The sequence below is a fragment of the Pantherophis guttatus genome, chromosome 5 (assembly GCF_059756535.1).
Source record: "Pantherophis guttatus breed Tessera chromosome 5, ASM5975653v1, whole genome shotgun sequence".
NCBI classification, from domain to species: Eukaryota; Metazoa; Chordata; class Lepidosauria; order Squamata; family Colubridae; genus Pantherophis; species Pantherophis guttatus.
In genome coordinates this window covers 21,954,070-21,976,065 of record NC_142067.1, presented here as the reverse complement: position 1 = coordinate 21,976,065, position 21,996 = coordinate 21,954,070, and the positions used below count along the sequence as shown (strand labels likewise).

General features: G+C 38.4%; 1 protein-coding gene across 2 annotated transcripts in view; it reads left to right on the top strand.

Moving 5' to 3' along the window:
* ZDHHC20 (zDHHC palmitoyltransferase 20) overlaps positions 1-21,996 on the top strand; it is a 56,446-nt gene that overhangs the window by 8,211 nt on the left and 26,239 nt on the right. For both annotated transcript variants that reach the window (XM_034410184.3, XM_034410175.3), the window contains exons 2-5: positions 7,338-7,364; positions 15,709-15,803; positions 18,162-18,282; positions 19,680-19,749. In XM_034410184.3, the coding sequence (XP_034266075.2) occupies positions 7,338-7,364; positions 15,709-15,803; positions 18,162-18,282; positions 19,680-19,749 (313 nt within the window). The remainder of the gene's footprint in view (positions 1-7,337; positions 7,365-15,708; positions 15,804-18,161; positions 18,283-19,679; positions 19,750-21,996) is intronic.

Below are 21,996 nucleotides of genomic sequence, written 5' to 3'. Positions count from 1 at the left end.
TCTTTGGACAACTGAAGAATCCTCTGTAAAAATATGTGTGTTGCTCATTCCCAGAGTGGTAATTTCCTGCCAGGTGGCAATGTTTGATGGAAGCCAAACAAATTGACCAACCCCTTTCCCTAACATATCCTGCAAATAGTATAGAAGGAAGTGTGGTGGAATGTAGGCTGGATTTCCAGGAGGGAGGTGGCTGCATTTCATCATAGATGGCTCCATTTGATGGCAGCATAGCATAGATTAGGGATTGGCAATTAGGACAAGAAATTTTAGGCCAATTTAGGCTTCTTCTTTAACTTAGCTAATTAGGATCACGGTAAAATATCTTTGTGCTTTTTATTAAGTCCCATCCGAAATGCACCAAAGGAGTTTTTCAAAAGGCAATGTATTACCTTGCTTTTTTCCTCCTTGAAATTGTTTCGCTTCTCATTCAAGAAGCTTCTTCAGTTCTTCAGAATCTGAAAAAGTTTCTAGGATTTTTTTTTTTAATTTTTTTTTAAATTTGATTTATATGCCGCCCTTCTCCGAAGACTCAGGGCGGCTTACAATGTGCTCAGCAATAGCCTTCATCCTTTTGTATATTTATACAAAGTCAGCTTATTGCCCCCACAAACTGGGTCCTCATTTCACCTACCTTAGAAAGGATGGAAGGCTGAGTCAACCTTGAGCCTTGGCGAGATTCGAACCCTGCAGTAATTGCAGGCAGCTGGTCTTAATAAGCTTAATAACAGGGTGCCTTAAACCCCTGTACTACCAAGGATTAGAAGCAAGAAGTTTTCATGGGGAAAAAACAAACTCCAGTTGTTTTTTGAAAAGCACCTTTAGGACAACCATGACCTTGATGATTGAGAATCTCCGTAGACGTTCTTTCATCCCAAATATTTATCATTTTATTATTGCAAAAGCATATTATTAGTGGAGCATTTTCAAGATTGGAAAAAGCACATACCTGTTCTGATTATTCTGGACAAAATTAAAGTCAAGATAGCAAATGAACGAGGGTGTTGTACGTTGTAGGAAATGGTAGCAAAGATTAGTGCAGAAGAAGGTTCATTGTTGAGCATCTAAAAGAGTAGAAAGGGAGGTAGCTAACTGGTTGCTTTTCTCTGGGAAGTGAATCAGTAAAGTTTACAGTGCCAGAGGAAGGGGAAGCATCAGTGTGGATAGATTCTTGAATCAGCAATACTTACTCTAGGCATGGCAGCTTCCCAAATATACTGTGCTAGTTCATTTGGCTATGTCAAGAGGAGATGATTCAGTATCTTGTGCAGTATATTATGGTAGCCACTTCAAAAAAGCACCTCATCAGCTGAAGAGGCTCATGTTCTTCTAATGACTTTAGTTTGGGCTCATGCAATCCTAATTGTGCTGAGCTTGCCTGGTAAGATTAAAGATTGATCATTGTTTTCCTGTTCAGGCTTGGTGAAATTCCATTTTTAGCAGACACTAAAAACAGTTTATGGAAGTTAATGGTTTCTTGAGGAAGGCAGCTAGTGATCAATATACAAGGAACCTTTAAAACCAGATACAGATTGCTTAGAAGCCACATTATATTTCCCAGCCAAGAGAGGATTATGCTCAGTACAATGCCTTATATTCAAAGCACCTCTCACATATCCCTGAGATCCCTATCCACTCTTCGTGACCCATGCTGTCCCAGATGCACTCTCCCCAACCTGCATAGCATTTCTCATGCACCCTTCTGTGCACCCTTTCCAACCACCCTCCCATGTTCCCTCCCTGACTTTTAACAGCATCTCTTGAGCACCTCATACACTCCCTTGGACTTGCAGATTCCTGTTGACTTTCCCACTGACTTTGTCCATGCAAGCTTCCCCTATTTACAAGCCCCCCTATTTACAAGCAAAGTAATTAGGGGAGCTAGCAGGAATTAGAGGAGGGGGAAAGGGAAAGAAAATTTCCAATGCTCCCTGCCAGCTTTCCCCAAGGAAACTCAATAGGGAAGCCAATTGGAAGTTGTTCCCACTGCCACTGCTTTTTTGCCCACCTGTGATCATTCTGTTTCTCTCTTTAGTTATGGAAACAATAATCCGGCAGGTCACAGGTTATCTGGATAAACCCAATATTCACTTTACAGTACACTTTATAGTGCTTTACACAATTGCAATTTTTTGATAATTATTTTCCCATTTTCTTTCGTTAGCAATAATTTGTAAATTGTGTATTTTCATACAATATATAGTGGTAGAGATGTGCACAAAAGAGAACATTTGTTTAGTTTTGAACCCCAAACAAACTGTTTTTCTTTTGGAAGTTTTGGCAAGTCATTCCAGATCAGCTGTGATTCAGCAAAAACAAAACGTGGAATATTTGTTTTGACTCTGGGCTGGAAAACTTACAGGAGCTTTGGAAGGATTTCACAGGATAGATAGGACACGATTGGGCATATTACTCCATCTTCCTTCTTCCTTTCCAGTGGTCCCAGTTATCATATCATATGGTTCTCCCAATTTACCATCTCCCTAGTGCTCAGGTGTCAAACTTACTGCATCACATTGCTGTTTTGCGATGTTTTCCCTCTTTGCGGAGCTGGGGTGGGAGTGGCTTGTGCGTGATGCATTTGGCCCACCGGCCACCAGTTTGACACCTCTGCCCTAGTGCCTTCTCACTCCTCCCTACCCTTGAATTCCTGCTGGCTTCCCCTTAGTTTCCGGCCTTTTTTCCATTCACTTTTTCATAAAACACTCTTACAATCTTACTCAAAACTCTTCTGCTTGGAATCCCTGGGTTCCATATTTAGAACTAAAGATCCCAGTTTGCTACATATCCTGACCCAAAGTGTTTTGAAATAGAAAACTTGTTTCTCCAAATGTTCCTAAAGTATTGTGTAGCATGCTATTCAGATTGCATGTGGGGAATGTTATAGGAAGTTGTGTGATCCTCGTTGTCTCAGCATCATACTAGAAATTATTCCTACATAATTTGAAAACAAGCTCCAAGTAGCAATCATTTGCTCAAACTAACTCATTCAACTTGAAACTGTAAGATAAGATAAAGTCAGATTCAGACAAAATAAATACTTTCCTTCTATAAATGGCATATATATTTATACATACACACACACACACATACATACATACATATTCACACCTGTATATTATAAAGGGAAAAACAAAAACTATCATAATGAAAGAGATGTAAAAATGACAGATTTCTGAGCAACTTGGAATGCTTTTAATTATTCCTAGAAATAATCAGTGAGCCAGCCAATAGCTTGAATTTCCAAAATAAGTTGTTATTATAAAATAAATCAGAACTTATTAGTACCAACACATGGAGTACAGATGATTCAGGGTGGGTAAAAAAAGATGCCAAGGTTTTCACAATAGCATTGCTGGCTTCAATCCATGTTGGATTTGAAGGATCATAAAAGGCTCAATCCTCAAGACAGTTTCATTTGTAAACCTCACTGAAATCTATTAAGCAATTTGTATTTGTATCCCTCATTTCAAGAGAGAAGAAGAGCCAACAAAATGCTCAAGGCAAGGTGTTAATCAACATTTATTTTTCCAAAAACAGCTAAAATACAATTCCAGCATCATTCACTATTGATCAGGTGGGTTGGTGCTGGTGGTGAAGTACATTTCAATCATATCCGGAGAGACATTATTTTGTCACTAGGAGAGATTTATTCCTATCTCTGTGCAGGTAGATGCCAGATGGAGACGGTAGTGACATTTTCTTCATTGTACAATGTCACTTGGCTGCTTTGCCTCTCAAATAGTGTACATAGTATTTTGTGTTATAATGACTTAGTCATCTATTAGACCTGATGCTACTGCAAAGATAAATGTCACCTTTTTATTTATTTATCTGTTTATTAAATTTATTGGCCACTCATCTTACCACAAGGCAACTCTGCTATTGATGAGAGCAAGTTAAGACCCCAGACATGATTCTTACACAGTCATGGGGGTGGGATGGAGAATGGCAGATTAAAGGGAAAGACCACGGTGAATTGTTTTTCCTGAATGTTTATTAGTGACAAGTTGCTGCCATTCATATCTGTCATTTAATGTCAGTTGAATGTAAATATATAATTTGTGTCCTTTGATATGGAAGCAACATAACATATATGTATATGAACTGTCCGGGTTACTTCAAATACTGTTATTTTGGAAAGATATCTGAACACAAATACTGCCAGTTGCAATCCAAACTGTCAATCAGGGAACTGTTAAATCGTAACTTAACTGCATTTAGGATCCCTGTTGCAGTAGATGACAACTTCTGGCTAATATTTTCTTTGGCTTAAAAATGCGTTTGTGAGGTAAAATGTATATCCTGCTTCAATCTAACAGAGTTTTAGTGGCTTATAGCCAGGGAAACGCCCCCCCCCCCCCCCCAATAATAGTACAGACACAAAATATTCAAAAACTTAAGTGGCATCAGGCCCCAACACACAAACAAACCACAAAGCTAGTTGGGTGACCTCTCTCTTTTAGTCTAATCCAGCTCACAAGGTTATTGCTGTGGAAAAAATAGGAGAAGGGGTGTTAGATCTGCTATGAGTTACTTATGAAGTAATAAAGGCAGATTTTGTATTACTATTATTATATTTTATTATTACAGTACACTGGCTCTAATGTAGAATTTTCTATTGTACTTTTCAAATGCCATTGTATTCTTTGAGGCTGAACTAAGATGGTATCATTATCTGAGAAGGAAACGTTATTTAAGAGCTCCTATATCCAATGGAGTTAAGCTACACTGAGCTTGCAGATATTAAGTTTTGAATAGCCATAGATGGGATTAAGCTATCAAGCAAATAATGCAACATTAGAATTAGTGTATTTAAACTTCTTATTGAATATGTGTGTTAATTTCAAGGCTAAATATTAAACATACCAATTAATGTTTCAATTATTTTCATTATGTACGCAAATATAAAGTTGATTCTATTCAATGCCATTCTACCTATTCCCATTCAGATAAATTTAAAGGAAAGAAAATTAATGATGATAGCAATAGCACTTAAACTTACATACTGCTTCATAGTGCTTTACACCACTTTCTAAGTGGTTTACAGAGTCAGCATATTGCCCTCAGCAATCTGAGGCCTCATTTTACCAACCTCAAGAAGATGGAAGGCTGAGAAACCTTGAGCCTGTCAGGATCAATCTCCTGGCAGTGGGCAGAGTCAGCCTGCAATACTGCATCCTAACCACTGCACCACCAATACTGATAATAAAAAGTATTATCAGTAATACTTTTTAAAATTATCCACATATACTCGAAGATAAGACCTCACCTATAAATAAACCAGCTCTCAATTTTTTTAACCAAAATACCATGAAAAATACACCACCCAGGACTGTGATGGCAAACCTATGGCACACGTGCCACAGGTGGCACATGGAGCCATATCGGTGGGCATACGAGCTCAGCTCCGGCGCATATGCGCACCTGGTCAGCTGATTTTTGGCCTTCTGGGCCCACCGGAAGTAGGGAAACAGGCTGTTTCCTGCCTCCAGAGGGCCTGTGGGTGGGTGGGGAAGGCCCGTTTTTTGCTCTCCCCAGGTTCCAGAGCCTCTCTAGGAGCCTGGGGAGGGCGAAAATAGCCTCCCCCCCGGAGACCCCCCAGAGGCTGGAAATGGCCCATTTGCCAACTTCCGGTGGGACCAGAAGGCCCATTTTTTGTTCTCCCCAGGCTCCTAGAGAGGAGAGCAAAAAACAGGCCTACTGGGCCCCGGTGCCATTGTGTGCCAAAAGCAGGGGGAGTGCGGGGGGGTCATGTGCGCATGCTCAAGGGGCGGGGCACATAGAATTATGGATGTGGACACATGCGCACGTGACTCCCCCGCGCTACCCCCGCTTTTGGCACGCAATGGCAAAAAGGTTAGCCATCACTAACCTAGGACAATTGTAAAAATTAAGGCATATGAAAATTTTGAGAGTCAATTTATCTGCTGGTGGTGTATTTTTCATGGTACTTTGGTTCAAACTTCGAGAGTTGGTTTATCCACAGATAGGCTTATCCAGGAATATATACAATTATTAGTAAATACCAGATTACAAACTCATTGTTGTATTATTTTTTAAAATATCATATAATGACTTACTGAGTGATTCCCCACAGATCAAAAAATGAAAGGTATGCATATCATTTTTCATCGTTTTGCCCTAATAAAGCTTCGGTGCTTAATTCAACCCTTCAAACCTTTTTAGGGAAAGACAATGTGACATCTGAAATCCACTTAAAACATTAGGTTATTCTGAATCTGAAAACCATAGCCTGGTGCAAGGATTAAAGGTCTATGCTGAGTCCAGGGAAATGCAGCTTCAAGTCCATTCTTGGCATGAAAATTTAGTGGGTGTCTTTAGACTGTTCTTTCTCAGCCCAAGCTACCTCCCAAACGGGTGAAATTCAAAATTTTCCCTACCGGTTCTGTGGCCGTGGCTTGGTGGGCGTGGCAGGGGAAGGATATTGCAAAATCTCCATTCCCACCCCAAACTACTCAAAATTTCCGCTACTGGTTCTCCAGAACCTGTTAAAATCTGTTGGATTTCACCCCTGCTCCCAAGGTGGTTCTGTGGAAAAATTGGAGCAGGCACAGTGAAATGCTACCGGTTTGCTCTGGTTCAGGCAAACCGGTAGCGGCAGCAGCAGCACATGGTTCAGAAAACCGGTAGTAGTGGCAGCACAAGACTCCGCCCACCCATCAGGATGTCATTACTTCCTGGTTTTAACCAGGAAGTAACCTGTTTTTGAATCTCTCCACTACTCAAACCAGTAGTAAAGGTAAGTAGATTTCACCCCTGAGCAGGCAGTGTAGTTTATGCCGCCTTGAACTCTTGCTGATCAGTGGAATAAGAATCTAACATTTTTAAAGAGGAAATTATAACTGATTATTGCACACCAAGAAAAATGGAGCTGGGAGAAGTCTTAGATTTGTTATCATTTCAGTTGATTAAGCTTTGGTGTGATCATTTAAAATGGGGTCCTTCGGCTGAATTTTTGTCTGCTGCCATTATATAACTTTCATCATTTCAGTTTCCTAATCTTCATCACTTGAAGGAAGCATGAAATAAACTACCGATTCAGCATGTTTGTTTGTCAGAAGCATACATGCTATAGACAGACAAATGAGGAATTGTTTTTCAGTGGCAGGCAAACAAAATAATTCCTTCATTTCCCCAGGGAAAAATGGGCACCACCCTTCAATTGTTTTGTTAATACCTATGCAAATAAATTGAGTTTTTTTGGAGTGGAGAATGACAAAATGCACATTCTCTTAACTTAATATGTTTGAATACATTGTTTTATTAATGTGCTTGATTTCTAAAATTGACTCACACTCGTTTCGTTTTTCCTCCAGTTACAATTACCTCAATTGGAGAAAAAGGTATGATTCTTTCTTTGTAAAACATTTTATTTCTGTGCATATGTCAAGTCATAGAGTATTTGAGTTTTATCTTGCAAAATTACTAATTGCTTGAGTTTTGAAAAGAAAAAAAAATGTAATTCCAGCATCAGGCCTTTCCGTCATGTGATGGACGCCTTCGGCTTTTGAAAAAATGGGACCTTGGCAACAGAAGTATTGCTGACGCTTGCTTAAATCTAAAATTACTGTTTTCTGAAGCAACAGAAGCAGCATAAGCTTACCGTTCATCAAATTAAGGATTCACAAGAATTGCTGAGCTAAATAAACAAAAATAATTTATTCTAGCCAGAAAGTATCTCAAAAAATATGCAGAGTACTTTACATTTTTCATCCAATAAATACTGGTGTGCCCTCTAACCTACATTCACCATAATAGTTTGGTCTAGTGGTTAAGACACCAGATTAGAAAGCAGGAGAGCATGAATTCAAGTCCCACTTTAGCCATGAAAGCAAATTAGTTGACTTTGGGCCAATCACTCTGTCTTAGATTAATCCACCTCACTGGGTTGTTGTTGTTGTTGTGGGGAAAACATGAGTTGGAAGATATGTTGTATATGTTTGGCGTCTTGAGTTATTTGTAAAAATAATAAAGGTGGAATAAAAATTAAAAACAACTAATAGCACAAATTACAATTTTCCAAATGTTTGAATTGGTTGCACGTCTTTTTCTGTAAACTGAATATTGCTGCAACTTCACCTGTGAGGTTCAAATCAGCAATTATCTATATTGAACTACAGATTTCAAAGATATTCTTCCTCTTTCCCTCCAAATTCCACCCCAGAATGTTCTGCTTTCCCCAGCAATGCCTCTCCTTCCTTAACAACCTTTAAAATACAAAATAATGGGACTGGATTCTTTGTTCTTTGTTTTTTCTATAGAAAATGGTAGGGAAAAACTGGTTACAGATGATGTTAGGAAATGGAGAAAGGCTGCAGGGAGAAGAAAACAGATGCTTAATTAGAGAAGAATAGGAAATTAGAAATTTCCTTTTGACATCTGTAATCTTGCAAGATTATCTGTTTAAAAAGTAAAGCAATTTGTTCTTCTAAAAAAACTATCTGCAGTTGTAATTAAATGTCAGGAACTTGTTGGCTGGAAGATTCTAGAAGGAATATCTTCTCAAGATCAAAGATGATAGTAGCAACTACTCATGTTCTTTAGCACTGCTGCTGCTAATAAGATCTGGAAAGATAGTAATGGGGGAAAAAAGTAAAAAAGGATGCATGAAAGCAGCAGTTTTAAACTTTTAGAGAGAGATTAAAAATATAACAAGTAGCAGCAAAATAATGAGTCCGTTTCCATCTTAGCCTTCCAATCAGTTTTCTAGTGTCCAAAGAGGGAAAAATGAATAAACCTTTGCTGATATCATTCAACACTAGAAAAGAGACTTCCCCCAAAATATACGGTACTTCAAATTTTTCTGGTCATCAAGATTTAGGTGCTACAATGCAACCTTGTTCTTATTAAAGAAATTAAGTCCTTGGCTTCTTGTGAAGTAAGTTTCTCAAAGGGTATCTAGAAAAGGAATCCTTATTTAATCATTCTTAATAGGGATATGCATAGACTAGCCAATTGTTGTGAAAAATAGTCTGAATTGACAATTACGGAATCTGGAATAAAAATTAGAAAACTGGATCTCTTTTCTCCTATAGTCTGTCATGAGAAAAGCAGGGAAAAAATGTAAATTCTAATTCCTTGTCTACATTTATCATAAAACTCAAATGCAGCACATTAAATTGTTTCCAATTAGTAGTCTGACAGGAGTATAAACTATATTGCTATACAACTTCAATAATGATATTTCAAACTTACCCTAATTTTACCCTGGCCATTAAATCATTGTCATGTAAAGTAGTTTAGATTCACTATCATATGCCTTACATTCTTGATGTCTTGAGACTGTCTAATCTAAAGTTACCACAATTAAATTAAGGATTAAAGAACACAAGGGCTTCCTTGGGATACCACAAAATTGCTCTATACCAAAACTCCATTTGGTATCTCTACCTAGCAATAGGTGGAGATACCAAATTGTAACCCAGTGAACAAAAGATGATGGAAATCCATATCTCCTTATTACAAATCCTATCTGAACTGTATTAAATGTCTTTTCAGTGTCCCACAAGGTTAGAAAATCCTATTCTAAATTATCTGCCATGACTAGAAGATCTCCAAGATCACTTTCAGTTGTGTTTTTCCATGTTTTATTCCCAAAACATAAGTTGTCAAATAGATATTATCAAACGTGTGTCTACTTTTTATAAATACCAACTGACATGGGTGAATTATCCACAATTTCACTATCGCCTCATAGCTAGTGTTGCAATTAATATTTTAGCGTCCATGTTAAGATAAATGCCTATACATTTCTTTTTCATGTTTTTTAATATTTCTATAACATTGACCTCTTAAAATGAAATTTATAAAAGTAGAGGGTTGATTGTGAATCTCTACCAATATAGGTTTTCTGATACATCTAGAAAAATTGTAAACCATTCAATTAAAAATCCATCAGATACTTTTCCAGCTTTCTCTCTTGATTCCCCCTAAATCTGATTAAAATACAGTATTTCATCAAATATTCAGATTTTTCTGAAAATGGTAGCCCCAATTTAGTTTTAGCTGCTATAAATATTTGATAGAATTCATTGGGGGGAGGTGTATTTTTAGCATAAGGCAAAAGTAAGTCTTTAATCATCTTTTCGAACTGTATAAGATTAAAATCTTGAAATCTCTTTTTTGCTAAGGCAATAGCAATACAGGATCTCTAAGTAAATGGTTTAAACGCATCCCAAGGGATTAACATATTGGTAAAGCCCATTAAAAAAAGCATCTTGATCTATTCCAAAATAGGAGGTTTTGGGAGAATTACTTAGAAGCTGTCTTGAATTAGAATGGTATAATCAGACCACCTGCCCCCAGAGCAGAAAGATACAGCTGTTATGTCATGCTTCCATGGACTGGGCATCACATGACTTTCAGCTCATCCCCAGGAGGGAATTTCATTATCTTTACACAGTTTATCCTGCATGGTGGTTTCAGTTACAGTGACCATCAAGCACAACCAATTTGATCCTGTCTTGGGACATCTCAGATGCAGATGTTACTCTGTGCAGTTCAAATCTTGTACTGGGAATTGAACTCCTGGTCCTTTGGATGTTAGATGACTATACAATGCATGGGTTTTAGGAGCTAACCAGGTCCTGGCTAATTTATATTTACCATTAGCCACCTCCAACCTGCCACACACCCTATTAAATTAAATTTCAAGTGAACTCAGGTATTTGAAATGATTAAGTTTAACAATAATTGTTCAAATGAAGTTAAGCTCGGTTTTATTTTACTGCATTTCAATTCAAATACTTTATTCTTTCTCACAAATGTTTTAATGTAACGATTAAATGTGACAGATTCCATTTATATATTCTTTCATTCATTCATTCATTCTCTCAGTTCATTTTTCAAAACAATATATGGCTGCCCATCTCAGATTCATGGCTCTGGGCGGGTAACAGTTGTTGTTTTTTTAAATAGAACATTGTTAAAAATATCGTATGTATTCTCAAAACCAATTGTTTCAGCCAATTGTTTCTATTCAAGTAATATTTATAGTTTCATAAAATTGTATGTATTCAAGGCTGCCCCACCAAAAGAAATTCAGTGGTGTATAATGTCATTGGAGCAGACAGATCCTCCTAATGCCTCTGGATTGCACTGAGGCCTAATGGTATTTCTTCTTAAAACTTTTGTTCTTTGTCAGCTTGGAAAGTAGGTCAACAATTACTCATTTGTTATGAGATTGTGACAGAAACATAAAATATTCAGTATTCTGCGACAGTTCCCCTCAGTTCATCAATTAGTTACAAAAGGTCCTTTCTTTTCTTTCACAATTCCTGAAGGCTATTTGCAGTTGTTTACAAACAGAAAATCTTCAGTCACTGAAACAGCAACTTCGGGATTTAAGAGATAAAGCCAATTGTAGTAACTGGCATTCCATTATCTTTTTAATGTAACTTTATAAACCTATTCAGAAAAAATAGTTGGATTACGAACCCTAAAGTACAAAAACTAGCAATCTGCACATGGTAAATGAACTGGAAGCTATTGACATAAAGATTTTGCTTTAGCTTCTCAGATTTAGCTTAGATAAATTGACAGAGGACGCATCTATCAAACCACCTTGACTCATGGTTGCTTCTGGATTGGAAGTAGCATGCCTTCCAATACTAGCTGGAGGTGAACAAAAGCAGTCTCCCTCTCCTACCTGTGAGAAGCATCTGGTTGGCACTGAAAAAACACTGGCCTAAGCACCTTGGCTGATCCAGCACAGCTAGATCAGCACAGCACAGCTATTTATACACTTACGTTCTGACATTCTTAAATTCTTAAATGCAGTTTCTTCCATGGAATAAATAAGAACTTTTTGCTCATATAATAGCATTTTTTTTGAACTCTGTAATGTTTACTACTTATTTTATGTAAATTACTCTTAGCTTATAGAAACATTTGGGACAAGGAACAGAAACACTGATAGCATGTGTATTTTTTCAGAATAATGAATTTGTTCGTATTTTTCTATTGCATCTGCAAGTATTATGAGCAAGCGAGCTTATGAACCCTTTGTTTATAAAATCATATGTGACCTGTTCTAGCTAAGCCATTTGCTTTTCAATTACTGGGCATGATTAGTTCAGAGTCAAGGTTTCTGTAATGCATATGATCTCTAAGGCAAAGAGTATCTTGAATAAACTCTTGTTACTAAAACACGTATATTACTGGTTGGTTTATTTATTTTATTGCTTTATTTACTTTATTGCCAACATTTTGAAAGATAAAGATTCAGAAGGATCTTGAGAGACTTTAGCATGGGCTCTATCCAACAAGACGCAGCTTAGTGGTGAGAAAAGTTAAAGCCCTGCACCTAGACAGGAAAAAACAAATACATAGGTATAGAATAGGCGGTACCTGGCTCAATAGTAGTAACCGAAAGAGAGATCTAGGTATTCTTATGGATCACTCTTAAGTATGAGTAAGCAGTGTGCTACACCTGCCAAAAAAGCCAATGCAGTTCTAGGCTGCACCAACAGAAGGATAGCACCAAGATCACGGGAAATGATAGTACCGCTGTATGTTGCTCTAGTGAGGTCACATCTGGAATACTGCATCCAGTTCTGATCAACACAATATAAAAAAGATGTTGAGGCCCTAGAAAGAGCCAAAAAACGATAAGGACCTTGAGACTAAATCCTAAAATGAACGGCAAAGGGAACTAGGTATGTTTAGCCTAATGAACAAAAGGCTTGGAGAGACATGATTACAGTCTTCCAATACTTGAAGGGCTGTTACAGCGAAGGGAGCATTGATTTATTCTCCAATAGCACCTGAGGGCAGGACAAGAAGCAACAGGTGAAGCTTGTCAAAGGGAGATTCAACCTGAAAATAAGGAAGAATTTCCTGACAGAACGATTAATCAATGGAACAGTTCGCCTCCCAGAGTTATAGATGCGCCATCACTGAAGGTTTTCAAACAAAAAAAAAAAGCATTTGTCTGGGATGGTATAAGAACTCCTGCCTTGAGCAAGGGGTTGGACTAGAAGACCTAGATCCTTCCAGCCCTTTGATTCGATGATTTTATGGAGTTAAACCAACCTAATAAGCATTAGAACATATGCAGCAATTAACATGCATGCATAAAGCTACAGTTGGAATTTTGCAATTGCCCTTGATATATATAAAAATTGGTCACTTAGATAGAATTTTTCTATAACTGGAAAGCTTCCTCACTCAAAACTGTTCTGTCTTTCAGGGATTGAACTTAAGCCTATTTGTCTCTATCTAGGCTGTAACAGCCTCCCAGACATACTGACAAGTTCTCAACGGCATCTTCTGTTTAGGCCATAGTTGAGATATAAAGCTGAGTATTATATTTACAACACATGACTCCATGCAGATGTTAAATAGGAATGAATGCATCAAGATAGAATAGTTTCTCACGGACTATACATTTGCTTATTATAAATATTCATAATTTCAGAACTAAGAAAGATATAAATTAGGAGTACCAAATTATGTTGGCAGACTGAGCTTATCCAGGTGCAATAGAGGATGACCTTTTCTGACGCTGAGGCTGGATTTTATTAATTCAAATGTATTCAATTTGTATAGACACACAACTCATATTTGCAACTCTGAGCGGCTCACATATTAAAAACAACCACATAACAACACAACCAATAAGCAAAATATGAAAACAGTAAAAACACATTAACTCTTAAAACCAAATGCAAAAACTAATTAAAAGTAAAAAATAAATTTAAAAAAAGGATTTTATAAGTGCAAGGATTTCGACACATGATGATTTCCAGTTCCATATTTTGTAATAATAAAATACAGTTTATAATATTTGTAGTGCTTATCTCAAATTGCATATATATTATTGCTATCGTATATTCCTTATGCAGGAAAACATACCTTTGATTCTGAACTCAGTTTAGAAACCTCAGGCAAAACTGGCTTCTGTTATCAATTCTGTGGTTATCTAAAAAGAAGATGGCCCTGATTTTTAAAACCCAGAAAAATAAAAAGCAAAGACAAAATTCCAGTGCAATTACTAGTTACTATGGTTGCCATTATTAGCTGAAAACAATTCTGGCAATTTCTACTCCTCATATATGTATCTATGTATCTCAGGTTTCTTTGTGTGTGCATATGTGTTTGTATGTATGCTATTCCTACAAGTCATTCTTAAAGCATAGAAAGATCAGGATCTCCAAATAATTGAATTAATATTGGCTGATTAAAATAAATTGGCTACAAAAGAAGAAACCCCATCAGGACTTATCTGGCTGCCTATCTTGTATAATGACTCTAGGCAGCTCACAACGATCCATAAAAACACAGCTAAAATCAGAAATAGTCTTCCCCTCCAGGCACCAGACTAAACAGCCTCCCAGTTCAACCCATACTCTAGTCCAGTGTTAGGGGGGAAAGCCAAGTGGAAAACTCAAACAGAAGGATCCCTTGTATCTCAGGAGGGAGGCTACTCCAAAGGACTGGGGCAGCCATCAGGTACCAGCATTTAACAAAGGAGATCTGGAGTATGCTCACCTACCTAATACCCTGTTTCTCCAAAAATAAAACCTACCCTGAAAATAAGCCCTAGCATGTTTTATGCATGTGCCTAATATAAGCCCTACCCCCAAAATAAACCTTAAGAGCCTGTGCAGCCAGCCAGCCGCCTATTCTGTCTGGTTACTCAGAGTGCCGCAGTCACGAGGTGAGGCGGCGGGTGTAGCTGCCCCACGCACCCATACCAGCTTACCTCAGGGCCCCTGCAGCCAGGCCAATCATGCCCCATCAGCTGCCTTGTGGTGGCAGCACCAGCAAGCATGTGCAGCAGGAACCCACGTGATCGCCGGCCCACTTTTTCTGCTTGCTTGCTATCACAACGGAGCAGGATGCCAAGCAGTGTGCTGGTGCCAGGGCTGCAAGGCGAGGCAGATATCCGGGTGTGGATGGCCTGGCTGCGGAGGCCCTGAGGTAAGCCAGTGCATGGCATGTGGGGCAGCTACACCCCCACCTTGTGGCAGCAGCACTGGCGCATCACGGGGTCTCCTGTCTCACCATGACCAAGCAGAAGAAGTGGGACTCCCGTACATGGAAAAAATAAGACACCCCCAAAAATAAGCCCTAATGCTTATTTTGGTGCCCAAAAGAAAATAAGACCCAGTGTTATTTTCAGGGAAACACAAGTAGGAGTGTAGATACTATTAGTGAGAGGCAGTCCCACAACTAACCTGGGTCTGTGCCATGTGGAGCTTCTAAAGATGATAACTAGTATCTTGAATTGGATCTAGAAAACAACTACAGCAGTGCAATTACTTGGATAAACTAATAGATGCCCAAAACCTGATTTTCCCCTGCATTCTGAACCAGTTACTGCTTCCAGATATTATTTAAGAGCAATTCAATTGCAGTAATCCATATGCTTGGAGCATCCTTTTGTGGTAATGGTTTCTAGGATGGAACAACGTCCATATCTATAATTTCTGTTTGCCAACTGCCTACAATTGACTCAATTGGAACTGATCTATTTTTTGTATGACCCTATTATTATTGATTTATTGTTGACTATTACTCAGGGTTCTGTGCAATCTCATATACTACAATTATGTCTTCAAATTTATTTTGCTAGTAGGTCAAAGGAAATGTTGCTTTAATCCCCTAACCCTTTTTCATGTTATTGTTTTTGCTCTTTTTAACAGTTTTCACTGAAATTTTATTTGTATTTTATTTTTATTGCAGTTGTCTACCTTGTGATTTTTCATCTGTCATTTGTTATGTTTGCGTGGTCCTATTGGAAGACTATTTTTACATCTCCTGCCTCCCCTTCCAATGAGGTAAATGTTATCATTGGCAAAGTTTTGCAGTTTTTACTATTGAATTGTTTGTGATACTAATGATTACTTTAAAATAAGATTTGTTAAGTTTTCTTTTTGTTTAGTTTTTCTATTCCCATTTAATAAATTATATTGCAGTGTTGTGAATGAAAATCAGACAATTATTTTCTGAAATTACTGCATTGCCACAGCTTAATTTGGATTTCTTTAATTTGAACAATTTCCTATTTTGAATGAGCTAGTTTAGATAGGTGGCCCTTGTGCTCTTCTTTCATAGTCTTAATATAGGTATAAACCAATTCACAATCTGTACATTTTTATAATCATTCTTACCTTAACAATTATGCTCAAAACAAACTTCATTCTCACTTAGGAGTGCTGTTAATTTTAAGACACCCAAATAATGTCCAAATTCTATAGAAATGTACAGTGTCGTTATGAAGTCATTATCAATGCTCTAATCCATGTTACATCCAGAGAGAGAAAGAGAGATTCACTAAGGAACTCCTTTTGCTAATTTAAATTAAACATGACCCTTCCTAAAAATAATTATTTTATCAATGCCCTATGGCCGTGATGGTGGCACGCGGAGCCATATCTGTCGGCACGCGAGCGTTGCCCTAGCTCGGGTCGTTTCTGGCCTCCAGGGAGGGTGGGGAAGGCCATTTTGGCCCTCCCTAGGCTCCTAGAAAGCCTCTGGAGCCTGGGGAGGGCAAAAAACAGGCCTACCCAGGCCCACCGTGCCATCATGGGCCAAAAGCGGTGGGAGCGTGGGGGGGGGTCGTGTGTGCATGCACGGGGGCAGGGCACATTGAATTATAGGTGTGGGCACGCGCACACTCAAACCCCCGCACTCTCCCCCGCTTTTGGCACGCAACAGCAAAAAGGTTAGCCATCCCTGCCCTATGGTAAATCAAAATGCAGCCTGAGACAATTATAATTCAGCAGTTATAGTTTTAGTGGTTTTGCTAAATAGCTCTTCTATTTAGAGCAGGGCTATCAGATTCCCAGCCCACGGGCTGGATGTATCACGCGTTAACCATGCCCACGCCCGATTTAGCAAAGGGGGAAAAAGTTCTAATACGTCACGTGACGACGCTGTGACGATGTGAGTTTGACAGCCCTGATTTAGAGTCAAATATTATCTGGGTCTTTTTTAATTGTAGGCCTGGATATATTTATTTTCTTTTATTCTCAAAAGTTAGCCTGAAGTGTGTTTTCACAGTACATTTTTGAAAATAGAAGAGCAATGGTAGAGTATTAGGTAGTATTTTAAATTTTAAAAACAGACAAATATTTGTGAATAAACAGACTGCCCTTCTGTCACCCTAATGGGGAGAGATCCAAACCATCATTTCTGGGATTGATTACACTGGGCAGGCAGATTCACAGAGACAACAATGCCATAGATATCAAGGAATCAAGCAGATAAGGTTTTATTAATCAAAACCAGCCCTTGAATTGCATTCAGCATCTCATTAGGCTTCACCTTTTTTTAATTTGTGACTACATATTTTTAAAAGCTTAGAATCTGCCATAGCACTTAAGAAGATCCTAAACCCAGTTTCAGCCTGTTTACAAATAGGTAATACTAAAGAGACATTCATGCAGATGACAAGGTTTTAAAAGGTACATACAAAAGTTGTTTTGAAGCTGAAACTACTTAGATTGGAGCTACAATTCTGTACAGTCACTTTTTTATGCAATGCATAGACTATGATATCATCCTGTTGAATTGAAATGCTTTCCACATTATGGCATCTTGTGTTAAAATATAAGGGCAGTGCTCAGCTTGTCAGTGTGGATTGGCAAAGTGTTGAAATTTTCCAGGGCTTCAGTCTCATGCTTTTATTTAGTGGGTTCATTAATGCATCATTCCTGAATTGCCTTCATCATCCAATTCTGATCCCTGTGGGCAAGTGATGGTTTAATGAGTTGAATCCTGTTTCCAGCCAACCAGCGCAAATGTTCATTATATAAATTTGAACAGTGCAGTTTCCATCTGTCTAGGCCACTGCACATTTTATGTGACAGTCACAATTGCTGAATCCACCAGAAATATAGATAATATAATTAACATGCATTCATAATTACCAGATGTCATATACCTACTAATAATGTAGAGTGGTAAGAGATACGTTTGTACAGTACTAAAGAGATGAAAGGGGAAATAGATTTTGGGTTAGGATAATATACATTATCTGTTTGGTGATACAAACTGGTCAGCTCTTTGATTTTGGTTTAATATTTCTTTGAATTAATAATGTATAAAAATTCTATACATATCATCTAAATATAAGTTAGCAGATGCTAAATATAATTAGCAGACAACAAACATGCTTTTCTCCTTTTCTGCAGTTTTGCTTATCAAAAACTGATAAGGAGCAATATGAAAAAGAAGAAAGACCAGAATCGCAGCATGAAATTCTAAGAAGAGCTGCTAAAGATCTGCCTGTCTATACGACAACAACATCAAGAGGTAAGCCATTAGCGTTGCCTTCCCTTGACTTGCACCAGATGTGTTATCTTTATTTCTACATCAACAGATTTTCCAAAATAAAACAAACATTCTTCCTGATATCTGTATCACATGAACATTACTAAAATGTTCCTTAGCCAGGCTGAGTTGCATAACCCCTGTACTAACTGCATTTATAGCATTCATCCAGGTTCAAAAGGTACCGGAGATCCATTATTTGCAAAGATATTTTTGGTATTTTGTGAAAAATGATGGTTGAATCTCCTTGTTTAAGATGTGAGGGAAATGATACTTCCCTCTCATTTTGAAAGTCTGGCATGGTCAGTTCAAATCTTTATTGTCAGTGCACAACATATGTACAAAAAGATTGGTGTGTCCCTCAGTACCCCCCCCCAAACACAATACAACTCACAGTGAAGACAAAAAATCCCTAACCCAATAAATCATATTAACAAAACACCCAGTCCTATTGCACCAGTGTGAACATGTTACACATTGTGCCGGCCCTGCAGTCCATCAAACTACATAGTTATGGTGTTATTTCTCATTCAGGAGTCTGACAGCCCACGGATAAAAATTGTTCTTCAGCCTGTTTGTGCGGCTGGCTATACTTCTATATCTCCTTCCTGATGGTAGGAGGGTAAAGAAGTGATGACCAGAGTGAGAGTCGTCCCTGAGAATTTTGCTCACTCTTCTAAGGCAGCGAGCCCTAGCGATCTCATCTAGTAGTATTTGTTTGTTTGGTTGTTTATTTAATTTACCGGTATATGGCCACTCAGTTTGCACATAGAGACTCCATGTGGTTAACTCAAAGTTCTGGGTATTTGTTTGTTTATAAAATCTATCAGGTTCCCCTCTCAGAGTCATTTCTTTGTGACTCTGGAAGGTATATGGCAATAAAAGGGAAAAATCAAAATTAACTGTTCCAGATATTATTTAGATCAGGGGTCGCCCACCCTGGGCTGCAGTCGAGTACTGGGCTGTTCAAGCAGGAGACAAGTGTGTGAAGCTTTATTTGCACATGGGCAGGATTAAGTTGCATTCACAAGACCATCCCCTTCCATTGCCACTGCCAGTCCATGGAGCCAAAAAAGTTGGGGACCGCTGGCTTAGATTATGTTCAGGTTTTACATTTCTATAAGTAGATATACAGATAGATTACATTCCTATTACTTTTGCAGCTCTGTACTGGAGTTGGGTGGCCAATAAAATCTATATGAATAAATAATTTATTGGAGAGTTTTCACATTACTCCCTACCAATTTATCTTTGAAATATGACTTCCCTGTTTACATTTTGAATTCTTCTAGATTCTGTTTTGAGAAGTAGGAAAGTTTTAAAAGTCCTAATTCTAAAGCTTCGTATTTCATATCTTGACTTTGAAATCTTCAATTTAGCTATTAGATACTGCGATAGATGCCAGCTAATCAAACCTGATCGATGTCATCATTGTTCTGCATGTGACCTGTAAGTATATACCGATTCTAGGTTGGATTGATGAGTCTGTTTTCCAACATACCTTCATACCTGAAGTCTCAAGAGTTCCTTTTCCACATACAGATAGTCCTCGCTTACTGACCACTTCTTCAGCATGTCTTCAAAGTTGCAACAATGCTGAATGAGTGGTACTTACAACTGTTTCTCTCAAAGTTCCGGGCATTGTAGCACCCTACACACAATCATGGAAATTGCATTCTGAATATTTGACAACCAGCTTGCACTTATGACAATTGTAGCAGCATCTCATAGTTACGGTGTGGCCATTTGAGGCCTTCCCTGCCAGCTTACCCCAAACAAAATCAGTGGGGATTGGCAGCAGGGAAGGTTGCACAGTTGCTCTGATAAGCCCCCCACCCCCACTTCTTGCTTGCCGTATTGCTTCCCTCTGCCCCAATCTCCCTGCGCTTACTTGCATCCCACACCCTCCTTCCCTGGCGTCTGCAGCACTCCCTCTCCCAATTTAGGTGTGGCCTGCACCAGACCTCTCAAGGCTCATCCCTGCTGCTTCCTGCTTTACGCCCCGCATGTCTTGGGGTTATGAGGACAACTGGGAGTTCCTTGGTTTCTGTCTTTAAGTGATGCAGTCACACATGATGTAGCACTTTACAACCACATCACATGGCAACAGCAATCCTGGTCCCAATTTCCATTGAAACCTGAGGACTCCCTGTATAAGGCGTTTCTTCATAATAATCTTGTTTTGCAAGTGGGGAAAAAGTATCAAAACTCATTTATTTCATTTGTTACATTTATATAAAACAGATTGACAGGCCCATATTCACACAGTGACCTTCCCTGGATGAAAATGGGCTTGAATTTAGCTATATTTTTCATGAGTTTGCATTCATGTATTCCATGTATTCATGAAAAAGGATGTAATAGTTGTGGTTTATTGTAAATTGTGTCTTTTAAAGAATGTTCAAGTAACGAAATATTCATTATAGAAAGCAAGGGAGAAAGAAAAGAAAACAGTCAAATTAATCTATATATTTTGTATTCCATGATTATGTGTGAGTGTGTGTGTATGTGTGTGTGAGAGAGAGAGAGAGGGAGGGAGGGAGGGAGAGAGAGAGAGAGAGAGAGAGAGAGAGAGAGAGAGAGAGAGAGAGAGAGAGAAAGAGAGAAATAGAGAGAAATAAAGCATTTTAATAAGTCTTATGTGATCAAAAACCGACATATTGGTGAGTTACATGGTCTGAGTTCACACATCAATCATTCAGATCTCTGTTAGGATCATGGATTGGCATAAAGAGAGTGGGGTACAGTTAATTAAAAAGCAGAGAAAATACATAATTATAAGAAGCTAGAAAATATAAAAATATATTAAATCAGAAATTATACATAAACAAGTCTAAAATAATCAAAAAAATGGAATAGAAACATTAGATGGATGTAGGGGAGAATAAAGGTTAGTGTATGGAAGATTATTTCAAATTACAGAGCACTCTTATATGATGAACTAGATGCTCATTAAGTCTAATTTATGGCACAGGTCATCATCCAATGAATTTTAAGCACTGCTGTGCACAATATGGCAACACTGTATTTTGTGGCAGGGTTGATGCAATAGGAATATAAAATTGTCCTGTACATTCTGGGTATTTATGCAGTAATAGTGAGATGAGGCTACTATAAATGTCTCTATCATAAAGGCACTGGAGAAGTACATGCGCTGTTGTTCTTGTGTGTCCAGGGCCACAAAAGCACTGTGTCTCTAAGTAAGGAATCTTCTGTATTGACCTTCGGGGACATGGTGCCAGAGTAAATGCCCTCTGGGGATTAAATAAATAAAGGAATCTGAATACCTGTTGGGTTCACTGGCAATACCATGATTGTGAAAGTAGCTTTCCCAGGGTGATGCTCACTCATTACAAACATTAATTTAAACCAATAATTATGACATATTAAACTAGCATATAAAGGTTGGCTTGGGACCATGTTATCTGAGGGACCATCTCTTGCCGGTCACATCTACCCGACCCATTACAGCCGGGAGGCAGGGAATGTTGTGGGTCCCATCCCCTAGGGAGATACACCTGGTAGGACCCAGAAGAAGGGCCTTCTCCGTGGTGGCTCCCTCTCTCTGGAACATCATCTCCCCAAGAGATTAGAATGGCCCCCACTCTAGCATTCTTCCAGAAGACACTGAAGACCTTGTTCTGCCAGCAGGTCTGGGAAACCCAGAGCGGGATAGAGCCCATTAAATGGCTCGTG